General features: G+C 37.0%; 1 protein-coding gene across 3 annotated transcripts in view; it reads right to left on the bottom strand.

Annotated features, from left to right (window-relative positions):
- PCDH15 (protocadherin-related 15) overlaps nucleotides 1-26958 on the bottom strand; it is a 1053047-nt gene that overhangs the window by 492811 nt on the left and 533278 nt on the right. For all 3 annotated transcript variants that reach the window (XM_010856569.1, XM_010856570.1, XM_010856571.1), the window contains exons 6-7: nucleotides 20586-20705; nucleotides 8306-8416 (exon numbers count right to left, since the gene is read on the bottom strand). In XM_010856569.1, coding sequence (XP_010854871.1) covers nucleotides 8306-8416; nucleotides 20586-20705 — 231 coding nt within the window. The remainder of the gene's footprint in view (nucleotides 1-8305; nucleotides 8417-20585; nucleotides 20706-26958) is intronic.

Here is a 26958-nt window from a genome sequence, read left to right as displayed (position 1 = left end):
AAAGTTATGACCAACCTAGACAGTATATTAAAAAGCAGAGACATTATTTTGCCAGCAAAATTTTGTCTAGTCAAAGCTATAGTTTTTCCTGTAGTCATGCATCGATGTGAGAGTTGGACTATAGAGGAAGGTGAGCACTGAAGAATTGATGCTTTTGAACTGTGGTGTTGGAGAAGACTGTTGAGAGTCCCTTGGACTGCAAGGATGTCTAACCAATCCATCCTAAAGGAAATCAGTCCTGAATACTCATTGGAAGGACTGATGCTGAAGTGAAACTCCAATACTTTGGCCTACTGATGCGAAGAACTGACTCATTGGAAAAGACCCTGATGCTGGGAAAGATTGAAGGCAGGAGGAGAAGAGGATGAGAGAGGTTGGATGGCATCATCAACTCAATGGACATGAGTTTGAGCAAGCTCTGGGAGTTAGCGGTAGACAGGGAGGCCTTCTGTGGCGCAGTCCATGGGGTTGCAAGGAGTTGGACACAACTGAGAGACTGAACTGAACTGAACTAGAACGGCAAGCCTCAGTCAGGGTATGTGTTAATTTCTTCCTTCCTGTCATCCACAAGTGGACAGAGTTCTGAAGAAACATACTTTAACAGTCAGCCAAAGGGGCATGATTCTGTGAGGCAAACTGTTCTGTATGATTATAATAACAAAAGCAATAAAAGGCAAGTCAAATAATCAGTTCCTACTTGGAGTCAGATTTGGCTTCCTCCCTACAACAAAACCTTTGGTTAGCTTCTACAACTTTTGTGAGTGCAGTTATGCAAGAAATTGTGGGGGATACAAAGAATAATCCAACACAAAAACTGACATGGAGGAATTTAAAAGTATTAGATAAGTACAACATAGAACCAAGAGAGCCACAAGTAATATTCATCAGTGTGTGATGAATATTGACCTAGCTGCAACTTTCTGTCAGTGCCTCATAAGGAAGTTGTATTGACCTTGTCACTGAATACTTAGTGACAATCTTTATTTAAAGCCTCCAGTCCTCTGTGTCCACATGACCATAACACAATTTATTGAATCCTGATACCTGACATATCAAAGCCCCTCAGTGTTTTTAATTAATTATTTATTAAATAAGTAGAAAATTTCGTCAAATGTATTGCAAGAAAGAACTGGTTTTTCTGTTTGTTTGACTCAAAAATAAGATCTATATGCCTAGTAGAACTTCAAAATAAATTTTATATTAAAAATAACTCACAGACACCTAACTCAATCATAATCCATCCTTTTTTACAAAACACAATTTAATAAAACTGCAAATATTTCAACTATGAAAATGTTCAGGCAATAAACACCTCTAACCATCAAATGATAAGTAAGACTTCAATTCCTTCAACTCAACTGAAAGTCTTTCTTGCTATAAAATAGTTTAATTGCTCACTATTCTTTGATCAAACTAGAGATAAATGCTAATTTCTAATTCATTCACTATGTGCTCTATATTTAGGACTGTATTAAGTTAAATATTGGTTATGTGAAGTGGAGCCAGGAAAAATGTGAACTCTAACAAATACTGTGAAATTATATGAAACCTGTTTTATTAAGAATATGAGACAAAAATGCTGACGTTCAAGACAGAGGAGAAATATTGTATGACATCCCCTATATGTGAACTCAAAAAAAAACCCAAAAGACACAAATGAACTTATTTACATTACAAAACAGAAAGAGACTCACAGACTTGGAAGACAAACTTATGTTGCCAGGGGGGAAAGGATAGTTGGGGAGCTTGAGGTAGTCATGTACACACTAATGTATTGAAAATGGATAACCAACAAGGAGCTATTGTATAGTACAATATTATGTGGTAGCCTGGATAGGGGAAGAGTTTAGTGGAGAATGGATACATGTATATGTATGGCTGAGTCCCTCCACCGTTTACCTGATACTATCACATTTAATTGGCTATGTCCCAATACAAAATAAAAAGTTCAAAAGAAAAAATAATGCTGATGTTTAGATTTATTTTTGGCAATATCATAGGAGCCTTGGAATAAAGAGACTTTTAACACTTACATATTTAATATTCAAGTAGTTTGAAGTTAACAAAAGGACTACAGGCATCCACCAGACTCACTCATAGATATAGATATATATAGATATATATATAACATACTCTTTCATTACTTTATCAGGTATTTGCAGTAGAGAAAGAAAATTTTAAAAAAGCAAAATAATTAGAGTTGTCCTGAGTCTTTGACCCTAACTCAGTTATCTAAGACCTTGGAGGTGTGTGTCTTGCTTCCCTTCACTAATGAAAGATGGACTATCACCAACCAGAATTGTAAAACACATCCTAGTAACTTGACTCTGTTGGATGTCTTTATTCAATAATGAAAATAGCAGCAATAAGTTTTCCTTGGTCTAAATCCCTTTAGAAGTGTGTTCTTTCTTTTCTGAAACTCTCTTTTATTTTTTGAGACATTTACCTAAATTTCCTTAAATTTTATGTGTAGTAATAAGCAGAAATAGTATCATTACATGCCTTCATTACTTGAAAATTTTGTAAATAGTTCTTAAACCTCTATCTTCCTCCACTTCAGTCGTACTCTCCAGAATATGCCCAAGAAACTGGCAGAAATAGAAACAATGGCTGTAAAATTAGCACTTATTCCACTTATCAGTGTGTGGTAGACATGAGGAAAGGTCAGGATAAGGGTTATTCTGAAAAGTAATTTTTATATCCGAATCTATATAATTTAAATGTTTTGAAGAAGATAAGGATATGTCACCTCATAATATGTCACATTGGCATACTGAGTATTTTACGTTAAAGTTTCTTAAGAAATAGCAGTGCAAGGAGGACATTCTGACAATATTTGTGTCCCTGAAAGCAAAGCAGGACATGAATCTTCCATGTGAAAAGAACTCTCCCTGTCCCAGGAGGATAGAAAGCATCATTATCACCAGAAATAGAGAATTTAGAGGCCAGGAGGCTGTGTAAAACTACCACATTACTTACTCACTAATTTGATATTCTCAGCCCATGCCCTTTTGCTTTGCAAATTCTTCACGAATTTGTAGTTTTCTTATCTAAATGACAGCTCACTTTGGTCATTTCTTTCAGTCTCATTTTTTTTTTAATAAGACTGCATCACATACATTATTAAATTTGTTTTTTCTCCTGTTAGTCTGTGTTGTGTCCATTTAATTTTTAGGTCAGCCAAAGAACTGCAAAAAGTTCACCTCAATTAAGTAGTGAGGAGACCAGAAGGGGGCATTCCCACAGTCTGCAAGCACACATAGCTCATCACCTCTTCTATTCTGGCAACAACTCAACCAATGAAAAGCCACGGTCTCTTTATTTACTATAACTCTCTCAACTTCTTTCTTCCCCCCTTCTCTCTTCCTTCCCTTGCTTTGTGGGGACTTGCATATGGCTCATCCTGGGCTGTAGACCCCAAACTTCTTATCCCAAATAAACCTATTTTTGTTGGAGAAGTATTTGGCAGTCTATTTATTTTAGTTCAACAAATATGTATAATATAGTTTCTTGTTACAAAAGATAGCTAATGTTCCTTCTCAAGATTTTTTGATGTGAAAATGTGGACTAGCACTGATATTGATAGAATGATTCAAACAGTATTCTTGTTATGAGTCTTAATTAAATGTAAACCTTTTCTTTCTGACAATTATTTATGGGCTGTTGGGTGAAAAAAAAAGAAAAGAGAAAAATAGTTGGCTTAAAACTATCTATGTATAGCAATGAGTCTGATTTTCTTGTTTGTTTGTTTTAGGGTAACATCAAAATTCTAATACAGAGTGTATCAGAAGTTTTAACAAAAGGAAACCCCTGATTTTTGTACTTCTCTGAAATTCCTTTCCTAGATCTTTTTCTCCTTTTCTCTAGAATTTATCATTGCCTCATTTTCTATTCATATTTAAAATAAATGGTGTGGGTATTAATGTCGCAAAATTTCTAAATAAAATAAGTGATTTTTTTTTAATGTGGGTCTCCCAAAACTCTTCCAATTTATTTAAGAATAATAACACGTTCACATACATAAAAAGAAACCTCACAGCTACATGAAATTTGAATGATTCCTTTTGCAAATCAATCAAGTCTTTGTACTTTAAGCAAATCCAAGCCAATGTTGAGTAATGTTTATTAACTTATCATTAGACTTCTAGCCTCTTAGAAACCATCTTCTTTGAAGTCCAAATTGATTGCTCATATTTCAACTCTCCTTATGACTCTAAGAGAATATGTAGGGTTTTAGTGGACACAGTTTACACTGTACATTAGTTAACATCAATACAATAATAAAAAGACTATAAAAGAATAATTTTAAATATATAAATATCATTATTCTACATAATATAAGAATATAAGTTGTATACATATAGATAGATAGATCTATGATGATGTTTTTGTTTTAGTCGCAAAGTCATGTCCAACTCTGACTCTTTTGCAACCCCATGAACTATAGCCTGCCAGGCCCCACTGTCCATGAGATTTCCCAGGCAAGAATATTGGAGAGGGTTGCCATTTCCTTCTCCAGGGGATCTTCCCAACCCAGGGATCAAACCCATGTCTCATGCATTGGCAGGTAGATTCTTTACCACTGACTCACTAGGAAAGCAAATATATATATATATACCATTTTATATGTTTGGCAATAAATGCTTAACAACCAGCTGAAACAAGAAGCCCTTACTGAGGCAGGAGATAGATGGACTCCAGGTTATACATTTACAACTAGCCTCCTGTTTATACTTTGAGATAGAAATGACAACAGGAACAGGATGAAAAGCCATACTTTGTCTCCTGTAGATACTATTGCTGCTGCTGCTGCTAAGTCGCTTCACTCGTGTCTGACTCTGTGCGACCCCATAAACGGCAGCCCACGAGGCTCCCCCGTCCCTGAGATTCTCCAGGCAAGAACACTGGAGCGGGTTGCCATTGCCTTCTCCAATGCAGGAAAGTGAAAAGTGAAAGTGAAGTCGCTGAGTCTTGTCTGACTCTTAGCGACCCCATGGACTGCGGCCCACCAGGCTCCTCCACTGTTAGGTAATAGTAATGTCAGGGGTGAAGAGGGGCTAAGCCTTGCTTGGGTCAAAGATAAGGAAGTCACATATTTCTCATCCTTGGGGTCAGGGAGACTTCCCAAATTACACTTGCACAGAAAGTTTCCTTAGATGAGGAGAGTGCTAGGCAATTATCAGTTTTGCTAACTTCCCAGAGCCCCTCACACTGAGATCCATCTTGACTACAAGCATGCTTGCACACATAGGGAGAGCCTTGAGACAAATCAGATATGGGGTCAAAGTAAGATGACTGGCCAGAGGAAAACAAAGACCTGGAAGACGGTACTACCCCCTTATAAATGACTTAAATTTCCCCTGAATACGACTTACTGAGCCTACCCACCCGTGTATCCACACATATTTCTCTTTATAAACGCTTTACCTGTTTCACTGTTTTCCAACTCTGTGTTGAAATTCCTTTCCAGAGGGTATAAGAACCAGGGTAGTGGTGCAATCCAGGTTCAATCCCTGGTTGAGGAAGTGAGATCCTGCTCCAAGCCGCCACAGCCACGGTCACCCCACAGGGCACCAGAGAACATGGCTTGAATCGTTTGTCACTTTCTATTCTGTAAATATCTCCCACCACAGCCACAAATGAGGTCACTGAACTCGGCTTTGGAAAGAGAGGCTCAAAACTGACCCTCAAGTAAACATGAACCATCTTTCCAGCCCCAATAATCCACTGTATTAAATAAGTTATACATCTAAAATGTAGAGGAAATGAGCTTTCTTTATAACTTGTGGGAGTGTGATGTGTTGCAACAATTTGGAAGATAATATAACATTATTTTCTAAGATGAAAAATATATGTGCATATATATTAATATATGTATATATATATGGGCTTCCATGGTGGCTCAGGCAGTAAAGAATCTGCCGTATGTACATGCATATATACAATTTTTATCATAGTAATTTTATCTCTTAATTATCTGTTCATATACGACCAAGTACTGGTACTAAAGAAGTTTATGTAATACTGTAATGATATCAGAATATATTCCAAGTATTAGTTTAAGCACATTTTTGTTTGCCAACTTGCTAATCCTCACAAGAACCCTATGTGGTATGTTTCATTAATATTGCCCTTTTATTGCTTAGGAAACTGGCATACAGAGTATACACAAATTCACACAGCTAGGCAAGGGCAGAATTAGGATTTGAATTTGGACAATGTGGTTCTGAAGTTTATGGTTTTACCACTACACTACACTCCTTGCCTCTCATGAGAATCCTGAAATTAGCTATCAATTTTATAGCAAAAAACAAACAAGAAAACCTAAGTACAATTGAATCAATCATAACATACCTAAATTTTGATATATTATATATTTTTTAAAGGATATAATCTGAAAACACAAAAAATCATTTAATTTCCTGTATTTAGTATTCACATTCTGTATTGCATAATTTAAATTTATATAAACATTGCTATTACAGATAAAAGGCTTCCCTGGTGGCTCAGATGGTAAAGAATTTGCCTGCAATGTGGGAGACCTGGGTTTGATCCTTGGGTCAGAGAGGTCCTCTGGAGAAGGAAATGGAAACTCACTCCAATATTCTTGCCTGGAGAATTCATATGGACAGAGGAGCCCGGCAGGCTACAGTCCATACGGTTATACTGACAGGACTAAGTGACTAACAGTTTTACTTTCATTACAGATAAAATCAAATCGTCATTCAACTTCTCACCAATTCCATTCCTTCCTTTCAAAGCTCCATGTATATCCTGTTATTTCATAAGTTCATCCTTGAAATGCCAAAAATTTCTCAGCCTTTCCCAGTTATGAGTAGTCTAGCAAATTGGATTCAAATTGTCCCAGATGTCTTCGTAAATAGTTTAAAGTAGACAGCAAGTCAGACGATTTATTTTATATTTCTTTTTAAAAACTCATTTTAAATAACACAATAACAATTAGTTTTAAATACATTCCTTAGCAATCTGACTTTTCTATAAATTTTAGTAGAGATTTTGAGTCAGAAAGGATAATTGTATCTTTTCTTCACATTTTCCTTTACATAGGGAAAAAAAATGTTTCAATGTTTTTGAGGAATTCTGAGGGGTCTTCTTTAATAGATTTTACTTTTTCCTATATCTGCAGTTTCTACTCTATTCTCTGCTACTGAGCCCTAAGACAAACCACACTGAATTGGAAAACAAAGCAAAACAAAACAAAATGTTTTGAATGAAAGTCTAGAAAACTGTCATCAAGAGCTAGTTCTCTAACTATAACTACCACCACAAGTATACTACACAAACACACACACACACACACGCACGCACGCACGCATATTTATGTTCTTTCTACTGAATTATCTCTAAAAAAGAGAAAACATGGTCACTTAATGACACTTGGTTGCATATAAGCTTGTTAAGAACAACTGGTGGAGGATACTTTTTCTTTCCTTTCTAAAACATTGGAAAAACAACCAAGTTTCAAGCAGGATAGATTTTAAGGACAGAAGGAATTTTAGTCTTTGGTAATATACTTGAAATGTCAAATCCACCCTGGAATCACATAAATTTAAGAATTTTATTAAAATAATGATAATAATATTATACAAGCAACCGCTCTTCAGGTTTTGTTATTGCTGCCCACATATAAAGACCATGTTCATAGTAACTTACACATCTTGAGCAACTAGTAATAAAAGATAAATGATTCAATAAGTGATTCAATAAATGATTCAACAGTTCTCTACCTTTAGTGTACTTTGAAGTTCCCTGGGGAGCTAATAAAAATGCAAGTTTTCCACTTCTACCTTCTGAAATTTTTATTCAGAGGGTCTGAGGTTGGGTCTAGGAATCTGAAGTTTTAATGCACTCCCAAGGTGATTCTGGAGAAGAAAATGGCAACCCACATCATTATCCTTGCCTGGAGAATTCCATGGACAGAGGACCCTGGTGGCTGAAGTCCACGGGGTCACAAAAGAGAGCCAGACACAACTGAGCGACCAACACTAAAGGTGATTCTGCTGCGGTTGTTCAGTCAATCAAGCTTTAAGAAATACTTCAGCATGAGCTAAAAACAAATCAGTGAAGTGTTTGAGTGAGTCCAAGACTGAAGAATGCAGTGAGTGGGAATAATCTTCCCCATTCTATTCCACCCCATTCCTCCTCATCCAGAAGAATATAATACACAAATTACACGGAGGGCTACCTTGTTGAGGCTGTAAATTTATAGTGAGCACATACATTCTAGGTGAGTTCTGTATTTCATAAATTCAGAGGGGAGAAATAACAGAAATTGATAACTCACATTAGCTTGGATGATGACAAAGTAGCGAGTCTTATCTTCATAGTTGAGCCTCTTCCTTAACACTACATTTCCAGTCAACATGAGGGGAATTTCAAAAGTGTTGTTGGAAGTCTGCAAATAAGATACACATCTGAGATAATTTGAACATAAGATAAATTAGAGAATCTGATATTTCAGCTTAGTCCCCTTGAAAGTTATAGACAACATGTTCATCATCTAAAAACAGAATGTGAATGTCAGCTTCAAGTTTCATGTTCTTATTTCTGAAAATTTGTCATTCTAATCAGTAGGTCTTGCTTTGATAATGATATCTAGGAAACTTACTTCTTGTGATAGTTTTTCACATATTATCAGAGTTACACATAAACATCCCTGGAATATATCTAAATCTAAGCCCAGATGTCTGAAGATCTTTCCTATTACCATATTATCTTTTCACAATTGTTTTAATCACCAAAGAGTTCAATGATTGCAATTTATGATTTATCATAATAGTCCTTTATGACATTGCAGTCCATTCTATATTCTCATATTTTCAAGTACTGTATTAAAGATATACAACTATTAACTTGAAACTGTGCTTTTGTGAAAAAGAATGTGGTATAGGTTGTTTTTGTTTGTTTTTCCAAGCCTCAAATCTGCTGCCCTTACCCTAACAGGGACTGTGTTTCTTCTTGGTAACACGCAGTTCATAAGGGCAACCTCCAAAACGCCTCCAACCAGTGCTGCTCTGGTATTAGCAACCCTCAGAGTAAGAAAATACAGTCATTCCTCAAGAGGATATAATTTATAAGATCTGTCTCTTATCCTTCAAGGGATTTTACATCACGTTTGTGTTTGAGTGCCATTCTGAAGACTGATAAACTAGTCTATCACTTACGACAGCAAATCAGCCTACTTTTAGCACTGGAGCTTTTATGGTGACTGTTTCGTGTAGTGGCAGGTGGGTGTGTGATTGTGGATACCACATGAAATACTCAGATACGTATTTCAGAAAAAGGAGTGGTGGGAGGGGGCAAGACAAGCAGGAGGAAGAAAGGATAAGAAAGGAAGGAAAGAGAAAGAAAGTATATGCATGTGTGTGTGGGGAGGGAGGTGTTGGTGTGTCCGTGTGTCTTTACATCCTCAGCTGACATGAGGGGAGTTACTTAGGAACTGAAATTTAATGTGAGAACAGTTGAGTCAAATCTAATCTCCCATTTCAAGTTCATTCAGGGGAATGTAGGCAAATTAACCTTCAATATCTAGAGTCATGCTCTCGCCCTCTCCATCTTTACCTCCCTCCCTCCCTGACTCTCTCTCTTTCTGGTACATACACACATTCAGCACACACTTGATACATATTTTTTTAATGATTTACTCTTGTGCTCATGCAATTGACTTTACAAGTCTTCTTGGATACAGTCATTTAAAGACATAACATTTTAAAATACAAATATATTTTAAAAAATGTACCAAGTGAGATATTTACAACTAAAAACAGACATTCGGCATTTTCCCTGCACTTTTGCCTATTTAAACACTGTGTGATGTGCTTAGTTGCGTCTGACTTTCGCCACCCCATGACTGTAGACACCAGGCTCCTCTGTACGTGGAATTTTCCAGGCAAGGATATTGGAGTGGGTGGTCATTTCCTACTCCAGAGGATATTCCCAACCCAGGAATCAAACTCACATCTCTTGCATCTCCTGTATTGGCAGGTGGATTCTTTACCATTGTGCCGCCTGGGGAGCCCTGTAGGACTCTAAACTAAGCCAGGGAATGTAAAAATGATTTAATCTAAATATCTAAGTTAGTTATAGGGGACACTTCAGTTAATATTTGCCATATACACTATAAAACACAACTCAGTGTGTTGTTATAGGGCTATTAACTGTCTAAGACAATTACTACAGAGCCATATATCAATTGTTAGTATAGTTATGAAATAAATGGTGGGTTTCTTACCAAAAAGTCACCTCATTCTTGGTGTCAGAACTCCAAGAGTTCAGGTAACTGGTAGCTTTGTGCTTTAGGGGACGCTGTGCTTCTAAGCAGGGATTCCCAGGTGGTTCAGTGGTAAAGAATCTGCCTTTCAATGCAGGAGATCCCTGGGTCAGGAAGGTTGCCTGGAGAAGGAAACGGCAATCCACTCCAGTATTCTTGCCTGGGAAATCTCATGGACAGAGGAGCCTTGTGGGTTACAGTCCATGGGGTTGCGAAGAGTCAGACAGGACTGAGTGACTGAGCAGGGACACATATGCCCCTAAGTAGAGTGAGTTTTGACAAATCTACTCCAACCATGGACATTCCACACCTTGCCAGTGACTGTTTTGGAATGTGCATGAGATCTATTTCTAGATAATCTGAAGCACTTTCCTTAATTGTAAACAGAGAGAGACACACAGGGGAATTTTTTTCCCCTTTTCTGCTTATAGATGCTTCTATAAGGATATAAAACTTGGAAATGTCAGCAGTCATTTTGGAACTACTGATACAGTTAATCTAGAAGTAAACAAAATGCTGAAAATGGAAGAGCAGAAAATAGATAAAAGTCATTTCTGTGATATCTCTGAGTTGCTTAACAAATCCTGATACCACCCCTTCTCTGAACGACCTGTTATGAGAGATAATCCATGACTTTGTTGGCAAAGTCACTTTAAATTGTTTTCTATTATTTGCAGCTGAAAGCACTTTGATACATTATCTCCTGTCCATGTGTCCTCATCTTGTAGTCCCCTCTCTTTTCCATTTATGCCATGACTCTTTACAGGTGACACTTGCTTTTAATTTTCTCCTGCCTAAAGATCCTATCCCTCATTTCTCTGAGTTATAAATTCTATAAATCCTACTCAGTAAAATCTTCTTTGTCATCCAATTTAGGATTAAGTCTTTGATCTTATGATATATTGTTTTTTCCAAACAACATTTGTTATTTGTGTATTTTCTGTTTTCCCTTACAGATTTCTCAAGGATCTCAGTCTATGATCTGGAGATACTTACCTTGATGTTTCTAGTCAAGTAACGTAATGGAAGTTTGTGATTCTGTTTTAGTTGACAATCTTTATTAATAGAATTTTTATTAACATTACAGTTAGTAATTAGGGATTTTATTGCTAACTAGGGATTGTTGTTATTGTTCTTAAGAGCACTTTTTGGATGGAACATCCATCTTCACTGCAGCATGCCAAGTCTTTTTAGTTGCGACATATGGACTCTAGTTCTCTGATCAGGGATCAAACTTGGGCCCCCTCCATTGGGAGTGTGAGTCTTAGTCACTGGGCCACCAGGGAAGTTCTTAAGCTCCTGTAACACATTTTTGATTAAACATAATTCTTATTTTCAAATTACTCTTTTATAGACATCTGAGATTTTCCATGTGCTAGTAGTTCCATCAATATTTATGTTCCAAGAAACTAAGGAGACTATCGGCTTTAAGATCAATGCTGTTTATAAATTATTGTATATGAAAAGCCTTTGTGTTAAAATTAGCTAACTTATTAAGAAGCAATTATTTATGAAGTGTGCATTCTGTCTTAAAAAAATAGAATAATAATCATGAGAAAAAGCAGAAGCAAAATGTAGGTAAATGCTTGTGATGCTCTTTATTTTCTCTCTAACAAAAAGAATATTGGGAAAAAAAAGAAGAATATTGGATTAGATCAACTCAAATAAATGCCCTGCTCTAATGACATGTCTAGAGTTCTACCTAAGGAGGAACAAAAACGAGCAAATTCAGTAAGAAAATATAGTTTTTTTTTAATTGCTATATGATAAGGCGATGTGACAATGTTTATCAAAGTTTAGAGTATATAAGGATCGTAGAAATGTATCACTTAGATTCAGATTCTGAGTATCTATTCCTCCAAATTCCAGAATTCTCAAACATTCTGTATTTCTAACAAAACTCTTGGGTAATTCTCAAGTAGAAGGTTTAGATTTTACTTTGAGAAAAAATAAACTAGAAGATAGAAAAGATCAAGTTAAGTATATGAGTTTTGTCATTTGTGAACTCAACTCAATAGTGAGCTCCTGTAATACATTTTTAAAATATTTATTTATTTGACCACACCAAATGTAGAATCTTTTTAGTTGTATCACATGGGCTCTAGTTCTCTGATCAGGAATCAGACTTGGGCCCCTTGCATTGGGAGTGTGAGTCTTAGGCACTGGACAACCAGGGAAGTCCCTAAGCTCCTATAACACAATTTTAAGATGGACAATTATTTCATTTTTCTTTATATTGGAGTTAGTTATGTTAAATTGGGATGGACTTTTAAATATAATAATAATAAATAATAATATTTATTACTACTTAAAGTCTTTCTTTGTGTTAAACTTTGAACCCAGGTCTTTTCACTGAGTCTGTGACATTTTAAATTTACAACATATATGTACTTTTGAAGTCAAACAGAAACTTCTAAATGGAATTTCATAGGAAATTGGTTAGAACAAAGTGACACAAACCACATTATAGCTTTTCCTGTGTCCCTAAATGCGCATATGCATATTTGTGTGTGTTTCTGTAGCAGGTAGGAATGAGTTGGTAGGAAACAGAGAAACAGTGATTAGAGTGCTGGTATTTTACTAGGAGCAAACTGCTGCTGCTGCTGCTGCATCACTTCAGTCGTGTCCGACTCTGTGCGACCCCATGGACTGCAGCCTACCAGGCTCCTCCGTCCATGGGATTTTCCAGGCAACAGTACTGGAGTGGGGTGCCATTGCCTTCTCCAGGAGCAAATTAGTGTTGCTGTATTTCCCAATGAAACATATCCGTGCCTTGTTCCTGTCATTAGATCACCAGGAAATAGGATCCTATAACTTTTCAATAACTCTGATACAGATATATATGTGTGTGATCATGCATATCAACAGTATCTCAGTCTTAGACTTTGTCAAAGAACTGTTTGAGTTGGGAGGGGAAAAAAGTCTATACCCTCCTTCCCTCTACCATTCATTTGCCTCTCCTTTCATCCTTAGTGATTTGTTTCATCAACAAAGGAGAGGAATGTAGAAGCACTGCTGCTGATGCTGCTAAGTCGCTTCAGTCGTGTCCGACTCTGTGCGACCCCATAGACGGCAGCCCACCAGGCTCCCCCGTCCCTGGGATCCTCTAGACAAGAACACTGGAGTGGGTTGCCATTTTCTTCTCTAATGCATGACAGTGAAAAGTGAAAGTGAAGTCACTCAGTCGTGTCAGACTCCTAGTGACCTCATGGACTGTAGCCTACCAGGCTCCTCCATCTACAGGATTTTCCAGGCCAGAGTACTGGAGTGGGCCGCCGGTGCCTTGTCAGGTGTAGGAGCACGGTCGTATCCTTCTCCTTAAGCCCCCTACATTTTTTGGAAGTAAGTCCCTGACCCACTTTCTGTTAATTTTGGACACTACTCTGTAAAGCACAAACTAGCACAGGTTTCCTTGGGTGATGAGAATTTAAATGCTGACCTCTACCTGCCTAGTGCTATTCAATAGATATTCCAATGATGACTAAGCCTCTTAGTATCCACAGGCCCCAAGCATCTGGTCTCCATTAGGAAAGGTCCACTCACAACTTCCTGGCAGTTTAGTATCTCAGTAACTGCCAGACAAGTGGCAAATCACCATTGAGTAAATGGGCATATATGGCAGTTTAAATTATTTTCTCACTGCTGAAAGTATGAGAAAAATTGTAGGAGGCATATATAATGCCCACCCTCAACACACATATTCACACTGACTTAAGCAAAGAAGGAGACAGAATGTTGACTCTATCAATTCCATGTTTCTCTGAGTGCACTTCATTCCCCTATGACCCTCTTTATTAACCTGTGGGAAGCTGACTAAGTACCAATAGAGATAAAATAACACCTCTCCCCTAGCCATTTAAGGAGGTGTTGAGCTCCAGAGATGTAGATGATCTGGAAACACAGAATGACATACTTTGAATTATCTGTTCTCAGCTGAGAACTCTGGTCATCCATCATTTTTTAATAATCAGGAAAGATTCTGTTTGGCTTCTCATATTCATGCTACATTTATAAATATTGTTTTTTATATTCTCCATTCAACTGTAAGGACTAGAAATTCAATTTGAAAGCAGAGAGATTTGGTTTTGGGACCTGCACACACAGAGACACACACACTCATGTACATGTATATTTCCTGGTGATCTAATGACAGGACCAAGGCACAAATGAGTTTCACTGGGAAGTACAGCAATACTAATTTGCTCCTAGTAAAATACCAGAATTCTGGTGATTGTTTCTCTGTTTCCAAAAACTCATTCCTCCCTGCTACAGAAACACCACAAATATGCATATGCATATTTAGTGATACAGGAAAAATTACAATATACTTCATTTCCTTGTCTTAGGAAACTGTATTTAGAAGTTTCTGTTTAACTTCAAAAGCACATGTATACTGTAAATTTAAAATGTCACAGACTCACAGTGAAAAGACCTGGGTTCAAATTTTAACACAAAGACTTTAAGCAATAACCTAATGGTGATTGCAGCCATGAAATTAAAAGACACTTACTCCTTGGAAGGAAAGTTATGACCAATCTAGATAGTATATTAAAAAGCAGAGATATTACTTTGCCAACAAATGTCCCTCTAGTCAAGGCTATAGTTTTTCCAGTGGTCATGTATGGATGTGAGAGTTGGACTGTAAAGAAAGCTGAGTGCCGAAGAATTGATACCTTTGAACTGTGGTGTTGGAGAAGACTCTTGAGAGTCCCCTGGGCTGCAAGGAGGTCCAACTAGTCCATCCTAAAGGAGATCAGTCCTGGGTGTTCATTGGAAGGACTGATGCTAAAGCTGAAACTCCAATACTTTGGCCACCTCATGAGAAGAGTTGACTCATTGGAAAAGACCCTGATGCTGGGAGGGATTGAGGGCAGGAGGAGAAGGGGACAACAGAGGATGAGATGGCTGGATGACATCACCAATTCGATGGACATGAATCTCAGTGAACTCCGGGAGTTGGTGATGAACAGGGAGGCCTGCCATGCTGCAATTCATGAGGTTGCAAGAGTTGGACACAACTAAGCGACTGAACTGAACTGAACTGAATTAAACATGAATGTTCATTACTAAAAAAAATAATAATATGACTATCGTGCCATTTGACTATCCCATATAATATATTCTATTAAAAAATGTATCAAAGTGTAAGGTAATGTTTTTAGTAAACTATCTAACAGTAAGCAATATTGTTTTTGCTTAGCTCAGATATTTTAGTAATATCTGAAATTTGGACTTTGACCTATATGCAAAATTGCTTCGAGATAATGATTTATCAGACATCTTTTGCATTTACAAAATGATTTTTTTTCTTTTTTTAATAAAAAATAAAAAAAGAATATGCATATATATATATATGTATAAGCGAGTCACTTTGCTATACAGCAGAAATTAACACAGCATTGTAAATCAACTATACTTCAATAAAATCAAAAAGGCAAAAAAAAAAAAAGTGATTTTATCTTCCTGATTCACGAAATTCAAAAGAATTACACCCCTTTACATTACAGAATAAATGATGGCTTTTCTTTTTTCCTATTCAGTTCCTTCAAAATTTAAAGAGAATCAAGCACATTACAAAAGAAGGTCAATCTACTGAGGAGGAGATGATGAAAGACCACTCTACTACCTCCAAGAAAGAAGTAGCCCAGGCATTTTATTGAAATGTCTTAAGTGCTTTTCTGAGTGGCAGTGGGATTTAATGAAAATGCTGTGCTGCTTCCAGTCCACTGGACCCTGCTGTAAGGGATATGTCATCAGCTCTCTCCTTACTACTTTTGGGAAAAGCACTTGAAATGCAGAATGAAGGTCAGTGAAGTCTGGCATAAAATAATAAAAGACCAAGAGAAGAAAACTAATATGATAATCTATTGTATGAACAGTCGTATCAATCTGTTAATAATAAGATTTATCAATAAACTATCAGAATGATACCTAACATAATTGCAGTTTTCTGAGTAAGAAAAACTCTCTAAAATTAAAAATTCCATAGAACATTTGAAGACAAATTCTTCTCTTTTTTTTCTGAATTTTTCTTTTCACTTTTAAAAATACAATTAGTTCAATAAGGTGTCACTTCACATCACTCAGAATAGTCATCATCAAAATATCTACAAACAGGAAGTGCTGGAGAGAATATGGGAAAAAAAGGAACCCTCCTACACTGTTGGTGGGAATGTAAATCGGTACAAGCACTATGGAGAACAGTGTGGAGGTTCCTTAAAAAACTAAAATAAATATGATCCAGCAATCCCACTCCTGGGCATATATATGGAGAAAACCATATTTTGAAAAGATACATGCACTCCAATGTTCATTGAAGCACTATTTACAATAGCCAGGACATGGAAGCAACCTAAATGTCCATCAACAGGGGAATGGATAAAGATATGGTACCTATATACAGTGGAATATTATTCAGCTATTAAAAGGAACCAAACTGTGTAATTTGCACAGACATGGATCAACCTACAGACTGTTATATAGAGTGAAGTAAGTCATAAATACACAATACAAATATTGTGTATTAATGCATATACTTAGAATCAATAAAAATGGTATGTACTGAGCTTAGTTGTGTCTGACTCTGTGCAACCCCATGGATTGTAGCTTGCCAGGCTCCTATGTCCCTGGAGATTCTCCAGGCAAGAATAATGGAGTGGGTTGCCATGCCCTTCTCCAGGGATCTTCCCAACCTAGGGATCAAACCCAGAGATAGAACCCAAGTCTCCCACATTGCAGGCAGATTGTTTACCATCTGAGCCACCATGGAAGCCCAAGAATACTGGAGTGGGTAGCATATCCCTTCTCCAGAGAATCTTCCCCACCCAGCTGAGCTACCAGGGAAGCCCAGAAAATGGCATGAGTGAGTGAGTGAAGTCGCTCAGTTGTGTCTGACTCTTTGCGACCCCATAGAGTGTAGCCTACCAGTCTCCTCTGTCCATGGGATTTTCCAGGCAATAGTATTGGAGTGGATTGCCATCTCCTTCTCCAGGGGATCTTCCCAACCCAGGGCTTGAACCTGGGTCTCTCGCATTGTAGACAGATGCTTTACTGTTTTATAAATACGACTTCCCTGGTGGCTCAGACAGTAAAAAATATGACAACCGTGGTCCTGATTTCCAATAAGCCAATGATTAATCAGCTAGAGTTGAATTGCTTTCCCATAAACAAACTTCTATCATACAGACAATATGTGTATATCCACTTTACCTCCATCATGTCACTCATTTACATTATCCAAGTCATCCTTGTAGAAATTTACAAATGTATCTTCTGTTCTACTATAATGCAAAGTATTTTTTTTTGCATTTTTATTGGCGTATAGTTGCTTTACACTGCTATGTCAGTTTGTGCTGTATAGCAAAGTGACCCAGTCAGATGTACACATACATCCCCTCTCTTTCGGATTTCCTTCCCAGTTAGGTCACCACAGAGCATCAAATGGAGTTCACTTTGCTGTACAGTAGGTTCCTCGTTAGTTATGCATTTTATACATAGTAGTGTATTTATGTCAATCCCAATCTCTTAATTCGTTCCCCTCCCCTTGGTATCCATATGTTTGTTCTCTCCAATATTCTTGCCTAGAGAATCCCATGGACAGAGGAGCCTGGGGAGCTATAGTCCATGGGGTCACAGTCAGACACACTGAGCAACTAACATCCTCAATTTTAAATAAACTAATTTTAATTATATAAAATTTATTTTAAAAATTATATTATGTTTGCAAAAGGCAGAAGGGTCCACAATTTGAGGTTACATATTTTCCCAGGTGGAACTAGTGTTAAAGAACCTGCCTGCAATGCAGGAGACATAAGAGATGTGGGTTCGATCCCTGGATTGGTAAGGTCCCCTGGAGAAGAGCATGGCAACCTACTCCCATTCTTGCCAGGAGAATCCCTTGGACAGAGGAGCCTGATGGGCCACAGTTCACTGACTTGCAGAGTCTGACATGACCAAAGTGGCTTAGCGTGCACACATTTGTAATACATACAAACGTGTATGTATTACAAACACATACATATGTATTACATTTCTTGGTTTGATACTAAGAAATAAGCTGGATAATATAATTATGCTTTTAATTATAAGCAGAATTTCTAGAGATTTAATAATTTAATAATATGAATATCATAAGATAGTGCTCAAGATATTTTACACGAGAAGAAACTGGTGTTGATCATTAAGTCTCTATGATGATTAAAGTTGGATTCACTCTATAAGAATGTGATTTGGTTAATGCTTACTCTTTCAAAACACACACTCTAAGTTAAGTGCTGTCATGACATCTTAATCTTTTGCCTCACCAATTAACCATGACCAGAGAATTTCTTTCTTTATTCCATAGTAGTGCTAGCTTGTTAAAGAACATTTTTTCTTTTTTTCCAATTTGGAAACTGCATGTGACTGACTTATTCTATCTGTAGGTAGCAAAAGTATATGATATTATATTTCATGCTGAGTCCACAAATCCTTGAAAAGGGGAAGCATTCAGAAGGAATTATTGCATAGCTAACAAGGTATTTCAGCCTCACGAAAGTTCTAAGAGATATTTCCCAAGTAATTCATTTTTTTTCTCACACTATATCAAACCTTGGATAAGTTTCTTTCTTTTATGCAACATAATAAATATTTCCTTAAAATACATGACCTGACCATCCTCTACTTTGTGGGAGTTTCATTTTTACAAACTGAGGAGTAAAGATTAGAAAATGACCCTCATAAAATATAAGCTAAAAACATGACACATGCATACAATTGATTATTCTAAAAATCTAAATAGTAAGAAAATAAATGGTTTTGAAATATTCTGTATAGTCAACTACATGTTTCTATCTTTTAAAAAATGTTTCTCTTGCCCTCTTCTGTTCCTTTTATCTTTTCCACTCTACCTCTGTGTAACACCTTATATCATTACTGTCTTTTTCTGTCACATTCTCATTCTCTCTCCATCTCTTGGAATCATTGTGTCTGCCTATAAACATGTGGAGGCATAGTTTTTAGGGGAAAAACAAAATCCCCCTAAATCGTCCCTTTTCCCTGCTATACTCATGGGCTTTTTGTGTTTTGCTTTTGCTCTCCAATTTTTTTTTTTTTTAATTTTAACGCAAGTGCCAGAACTATTTTTATTAGAGCACAACAGAGGAAGAGTGGAGCACACACTACTCAGAAAGCAAGTCCTGACTCTCCAGCTTAGACATAGCTGAGTGTTAGATGGCATCACTGATTCAATGGACACGAACCTGGGCAAATTCCAGGAGATAGTGAGGGACAGGGGGCCTGGGGTGCTGCAATCCATGAGGTTACAAAGAGAGGGACGTGACTTGATGACTGAACAACAGCAATAACAGCCAGGCAAGTCATGTCACCTGGGAACCTGTGTTCTCTCCTATACAATAGAAACACTGTTACTAACTGATTTGTGACGATAAAATGAGAAACTGAATTCATTATTGACAATCGATTTGTGAGGCAGATCTTCCTGAGAGTTGTTAGTATCTGTAAGCTCAACAGTTTTTTTGTTTAGAGCTTTTATAAGAGATATATAATTTCAAAACAAAGACATGTTAGTGTCACCACTTTTTATATTCCTAATATTAAACATAAAGGAGAAACATTAATTAAACATCACTTAAGTGATTGTAAAACTACTTTGAGGAGCCCTTTGTGTTCTGAGAAGCTGCCTTGGGGAAAAGAGGAAGAGAAAGATAGCAGGCACGACTTTCAGGTCTAGTTTCAAGAAAACAATTCTTCTTTTTTTGTATTATATATCCTATATCTTAGAAAGAACTTAGCCTAGAGAACAAAATAGAAGCCCCATTGTCTAAAGCAAAAAAAAAAAAAAACCAAAAACACACACAAAATAAAAAAAGCTTTTTTTTGAAAATTAGAGTCTTTGTCCTCTTTTCTACCTCAGGTTTCACTGGTGGAGAAGGGGTAGTGATGGTATTAATTTGCAAGTTCCATAAAACATACGTATTACATTGGTAATAACACATGAAGTGATTTATTTAGAATGCTTAGGAGTCAACTAACATAACAGAGATTTAATAAAAATGACTTATTATACCTATGAAGACATTTTAAAACTTTTACCAACAAAACCCATCCTAAACTAGCCTATAAATGTAGCAAAAGTATATCATAAAATGTAATTTGGGATAGTTATTAATAATAGTACAATTACTAACATGGTTCTAGGAATTGAGCAATAGAAGAATATAATAAATATCAGCTTAAATAAATATTAATTTTACTACTTATAGTGAAGTTACATTTCAAGTCGATATTTACATACTGGATCATCTGGATTATATTGAATAACATATTCTATCTGTCCATTTGGGCCATCATCTATGTCTGTAGCTCCATTGTCTCCTGAAAATCCTGTGAAGATTGTGGTGCCAACTGGAGTGAGCTGGAAAGAATACAAAAGACAAACTGTCAATTCTCATTTGATCAACAACACACCAGAAATGTTCCAGCACAAAAAACACAATCATTAATCACACAAAGGAAAAAAATAGGCAGCAGCCCACAAACACAGACTCGAAGTGCTTCAAAAGAACCCTTGGAAAACTTACGCAGGAGTCCCTAAAAGTCTGGAAATTTCCAACATTAGTCCTTGCTTTGCATAAAGAAACAGAAGCCCCTGATTCAGTGTAAAGCACATTTGGACCAGTTTATAAACATTAGCATCTTAAACTTGTGGAGAAAATGCATCTGTTGTTCCTATTTAAAAACACTTTGGTGCATCAGATTATCTATAAGCTAGGATTTATATTGTATGAAGGAATTATCAAGAATCACTTTATTTTAAAATTAGAAAAGAAATCAGAGAGATCAATTAAATCCAGGTTGGTAATTACATGCAGGTTGCAAATTTGAGGAAGAAAGTTGGAAACTATGGATTCCTTGTCTATCAAAAGAGAGAGAAAGCTGGGATTTTCTTTAGTGATTGTAGTACTGGTTGAGTAGAAAGCCATTGTCTGATAGAACTGGAGAGATAGTAATATCTTTTCATTTTGAATTAAACCAACAATAAAACATTATGTGTCATATAAGACCATGATTTCACAGTTGGCCTGAATATCTAGCTTTATCTCTTATTAATCTCCATCAGAGAATCACCGTTGTTTTCTCTTACTTGTAAGTCTTTTCACAATGTATTCCTACATCCAGAGTCTCCAGTTCTCAAGTTTTAGATGGAATCCTTCTCATTAGTTATTTTCCAAGTTAATTAGGTATCATCTTCTTCTAAACCATTCCTGACATAGCATTTCCCTACTCCGTGTCAGTACATGGCACCTTTTTCATTACTCTTACATTTTACACTTTACTTTCTTAATTATTGCACTGTCACAATGAATAAATGAACTTAGTCAATAAACACAGGACCTGTGCCTCTAAAGAAAATAGATTTTTACATTTTGTTCTGAGATATGTTTTGTTAGCTTTTAAATAGGATTCTTTCATGGAGAAATGGCTTCATAGAGGGAGAGAAAAGAAGAATCATCTCATTTACTTCCATTTTCAGGGATTACAAACCTAGATATCTAAGGATCCATCAGGCAACGTAAAGGAGTGAAGCACATCTCATGGGAATGTGGCGACTAAAGAACACATCCTTCTCTAAAAGGATATCGGCTACTCGGCCTCAGGAAATTCTCATAATGGAATATGGAGCCAATGCTATTCGGTTGGTCAAAAAGTTCATTCAGATTTTTCCAATGATGTTGTGGATGTTGTGGAAAAGATGTTGTAGAAAAACCCTAATGAACTTTTTGGCCAGCCCAATAGTACATCTTTTAATATTCTGATTTTATAAGAAATCTCTTGGTTCTAAAGTTGACAATAGCTTTTAAAGAATTATATTATGAATTTAATGCCCCCCACACCCCCTTACATCCAGTGGCACAGCAACCACAGTAGTTTTGATCTCTGATTTAGAAAAAGGATACAATTGCAATTAAAAGTGATTTTAAAACTATGCTTTGGGGAACCTGTGGTTTGGGGAACTGTAAGTACAAAGTAGTGTATTTATAAAGTCAGTCCTCCTGGCAAGTAGCTTTTAAAGGTAAACTTTTACTTTCTGCAGCTCAAAGAGAACTGAATATAAAGTGAGAGGAGATGGTTTAAATAGCACATATATGAACATGGACACACCATTGGAAATAGTTAACTAAAAGGCTTCCAAGCCAACATTTTAATATTTTTAATGTAGTCTCTGTCCCCAAATATGTCACTGTTTTGTAAAAATTCACCCACTCTAATGTATTTGTGCCTTGATTTCTCTTACAAAAATTCACTCACTCTTGATATATTTAATTATGAAAATTTAAAATTGAATGGCAAAATTTTGCTTCTAGATATTTAATAAAACAGAATATTTAAAGATCTTTGTTGCCAAAGTAGATAACTGTGCCACAGAGTTGAATTAAAAAGTTATCCCCCCCCCCCCTCAAAAAAACACACACACATAAAAGGAAAAAGCCAGAAAACTTGAACAGTAGGTGTCTGAAATTTTTGGAAGTAGGCTGAGGTTCCCTGGAGGCTCAGATGATAAAGCGTCTGCCCGCAATGCAGGAGACCCGGGTTCGATCCCTGGGTTGGGAAGATCCCCTGGAGAAGGAAATGGCAACCCACTCCACTACTCTTGCCTAGAAAATTCCATGGATGGAGGACCCTGGTGGGCTACAGTCTATGGGGTCACGAAGAGTTGGACAAGACTGAGCAACTTCATGAGACTTCTGACCCAACTTTGAAGAGGTGATATTTAGTTGTTGACAGCAAACTACAAGTAGTATGTCAAATTATTAGCTCAACATTTGCATAGACTAGTGAGTTTTACTTCCTTCCATAGTTGCATATTTAGACCAAACATATTAGCAGAGATCGTTCATTTTCACTACTGGAGTAAGTAAATATCCACACACAGACATACACATGTAAAATGTAATGTTAAAATGTATCAGTAATTGAACTACACACATTTATTCATGATCTACCACTCAGATATAAGCGAGGGTTTGGAATGTTTAAAGCTAATATAAGAGAAACAGCTAGGAAAAAAAGAGGATAAACATTTTGTTTCAATATGGAAAGTCTGGCAAAAGGCAAAGGGCTCCAATGAAATGGCCTATACTAGATGCAAACAAGCAAAAGAGAGTTAAAACGTGCAATATCCTTTTAAATAAATAAATATATATATATGGAAAATGAATAAGTATATTATAGAATACATTAATATATATACCCAACAAAAATATGTACATATCTATGTACACACGCATATTAACATTGTATAAATACACACATAATTCTAAATATTATGTGGGGAGTGAAAATCTTCACATGATAGGTTGTTTGTTAAAATGTGTTTTCCTATACATCATTAAACAGAATTTTCAGGGCACATATGCTGTACAGATGGTCGTATTCCATGTCCTTTAACATTTCAACAAGTCTCAGAAATATAAATTTGCTTTTCTGAAGGGCATTCTATGTGTGGGCTGATTATCACCTTGGGCAGCTGCCTAAGTGTGTTACTTGTTTATTTAGTTCGTGTTTTTTTCCATAAATGATTTTATACAACTCTTAGGAAAATACAGAAAATACACAAATGCACATGTAATAATTAAAGAAAATAAAGCAAGAAAATTCAATATTTCATGAAGATGTGTAACAGAAACTTGAATGTAAAATGGGAGTAGCTAACTGTTCAATTATCTTGTGAGCCATTGCTGCTTGAGCCAACCTAAAAATCAGGAACAATGCTTCAAAAGGAAAAATTCCCTTACTAATCTTTCTTGCAATATTCTTCACTGAAGCATTGTATCCACGTTTTATATAAATATAGTTGATTTTCATCACCCATGGTAGTTCTATACTATAAAGTCACCATGAACACTGAATTAACAAATACTGAACCATTGCTCCTAGGAGGAATACAGGGTTATTACATTGCTGAGGGGAATACAGGATTAAGTTTTGTAAGCCTCTGGTTACAACATTTTTCATCAACAAATCAATACGTAACCTTGTTTTATGTGTGTTTCTATTTAAAAACACTTTATTTAATATGTTTGGTCTATTCTAGAGTAGATGCTCTGTATTGCACTTTCCATTTTATTCAGTTCCAGAATTTGTTTGGTTCTTACGATTTCTATCTCTGTTAAATGTCTCATTTTATTCGTATCTTGTTTTTCTGATTTCACTGAATTGTGTTTCTGTGTTTTCTTGTAGTTCATTTAGATTTTTCAGAACTGTTATTTTGAATTCTTTATCAGGTAAATTACCAAATTCCAAGCTTTGGTGTTTGCTTACTGTAGGATAATTGTTCTTTTGGTGATGACACGTTCTTTGATTCTTCACGTTCCTTGGAGTTTTGCATTGGCTGCTTTTGCATTTAATGTAGCAGGGCGTGCATGTGTGCTAAATCACTTCAGTCATGTCCCTGATTCTTTGTAACCCTATGGACTGTAGCCCTCCAGGCTCCACTGTCCATAGGATTCCCCAGGTGAAAATACTGGAGTGAGTTGCCATGCCCTACTCCAGGGGATCTTCCCAACGCAGGGATTGAACCCACGTCACTTGTACGAATATACTTGCTCCACACTTGTTGCTCTCTGGTAGTTTAGTCACTAAGTCGTGTCCAACTCTTGGGACCCCATGGACTGGAGCCTGCCAGGCTCTTTTGTCTAGGAGGTTCTCCAGGCAAGAATACTGGAGTGGGTTGCCATTTCTTTCTCCAGGGAATCTTCCCAACCCAGGAATCAAACCCTGGCCTCCTGCAGGAAGCCCCTGGTGTGGCTGAATTCTTAAGGCTGTCTTTTTTTTTTTTTTTCCTGGTTCTAAGAACACACTGGGTTGGCTGCTGGAAACTTTTCTTTTGTTTTCCAAAAGGTGGCACTGTAGTTAAATTTGTGGTTTCTCCTTTGCCCACAGTCCCTGGTCTGATTTTCTGAACACATTCACTATTTATCCAAGTTCATTCTCCAGCATCTCACTTGGAGATGCTGGAGAATATCCACAGAGTAGGGAATTTACAGGTTTAGCATTTGGAGTGTTGGGGATGACCACAGGCCAAATGAAGAGATCCTTGTTTGAGGTTATCCAAGTAGCCTGTGGGCTGACTTCTTACTGAAGTTCTGAGCAAAGTTAGGAGGAACCTCATTCTTTTAATACCTTTTGATATTCTTATCTGTATCCTTCCCAATCTCCTCCCTCCCCAGAGTCAGGGAGGTCCTGCCTCAATAATTAGGCTGACACTGTGTCTGACCCAGCTAGGGTTGTCAGGCAGTCACAAATTGCTCTCCCTCCCTTTCTTGTACAAGGAGAGGTTCCACTAGGCTAGTATAGCCTCACACTGTGTTACATTAGAGGGAGGGGTAACACTGGAAAGGGACTTCTCCCCTTTCTAATTCAATCATACATATTATTTTTTGCTCCAAGAGAGGGCTGGAATGTCTCCTTGGGAGAGCTACTGCTGCTGCTGCTGCTAAGTCACTTCAGTCGTGTCCGACTCTGTGCGACCCCATAGACGGCAGCCCACCAGGCTCCCCCGTCCCTGGAATTCTCCAGGCAAGAACACTGGAGTGGCTTGCCATTTCCTTCTCCAATGCATGAAAGTGAAAGTGAAAGGGAAGTTGCTCAGTCGTGTCCGACTCTTAGCGACCCCATGGACTGCAGCCCTCCAGGCTCCTCCGTCCATGGGACTCTCCAAGCAAGAGCTCTGGAGTGGGCTGGACTTTCACAAAATCTCTCTCATCCATGGGTATCTGCTTATCAGCATTACCCAGGTTTTCCCCAGGCTATGGCCCTGAGAAGTTAGGGTCAGTTCCTTGCTCATCAGGTCCAATGAGTTCAGCTAACTTGAATTCCACACCAAGGTCTGTATACCTATTACCTAATGCACAGGCCTCTACTTCCAGGTCTCTTTGCATACGGTGTTGGATCCCACAACTAATATAGAGGTATTTTTGTTCATAATTGGCTTCTAGTTTTTATTTGTTCAAAGTGAGGACTTAAAGAAGGGACATCTTACAACATCATAATATGTTGATATCACTATAGGCCAAATTTACACTAGCGAAGAAATAACTTGCTCATTTTGAAGTACATATTGAGAAGGATGAATCTTGTAAAGCACTTCACAAATCATAATATTGTGCTAAATGTACATAATTAGTGATAGAATAATGCCACTGGGGCCAGGGTCCTTGTACTGATAGGTAACAATAATCTCCTGATATTTTTGCTGTTGTTATAGTCGCCAAGTTGTATCTGACTCTTTTGCGACACCCATAGACTGTAAACTGCCAAGCTCCTCTGTCCATAGACTTCTCCAGGTGAGAATACTGGACTGGGTTGCCATTTCCTTCACCAGGGGATCTTCCCAACCCCGGGATTGAACCTGTGTCTGCTGAACTGGCAGGTGGATTCTTTACCACTGAGCCACCAGGGAAGACCCCTGACATTAATACCTACTGAATATTTCTTGAGGTCTCATGTAATATAATTACATGAAAATAGATAATTTGGTAGAAATAAAATGCTAAAATAAACAATTGCTGAATACTGAATAAACATTTTTATACATATTTTAAAACAATACTTTATGATAGACTTTAATGTCTTTAACGATTAAAGAGACAATGTATAAGGATACA

Source organism: Bison bison, unplaced genomic scaffold (genome assembly GCF_000754665.1).
Source record: "Bison bison bison isolate TAMUID 2011002044 unplaced genomic scaffold, Bison_UMD1.0 scf7180017864372, whole genome shotgun sequence".
Classification (NCBI taxonomy): Eukaryota; Metazoa; Chordata; class Mammalia; order Artiodactyla; family Bovidae; genus Bison; species Bison bison.
Note: the sequence above shows the minus strand (reverse complement) of the source record. Positions and strands in the feature narration are given on the sequence as shown.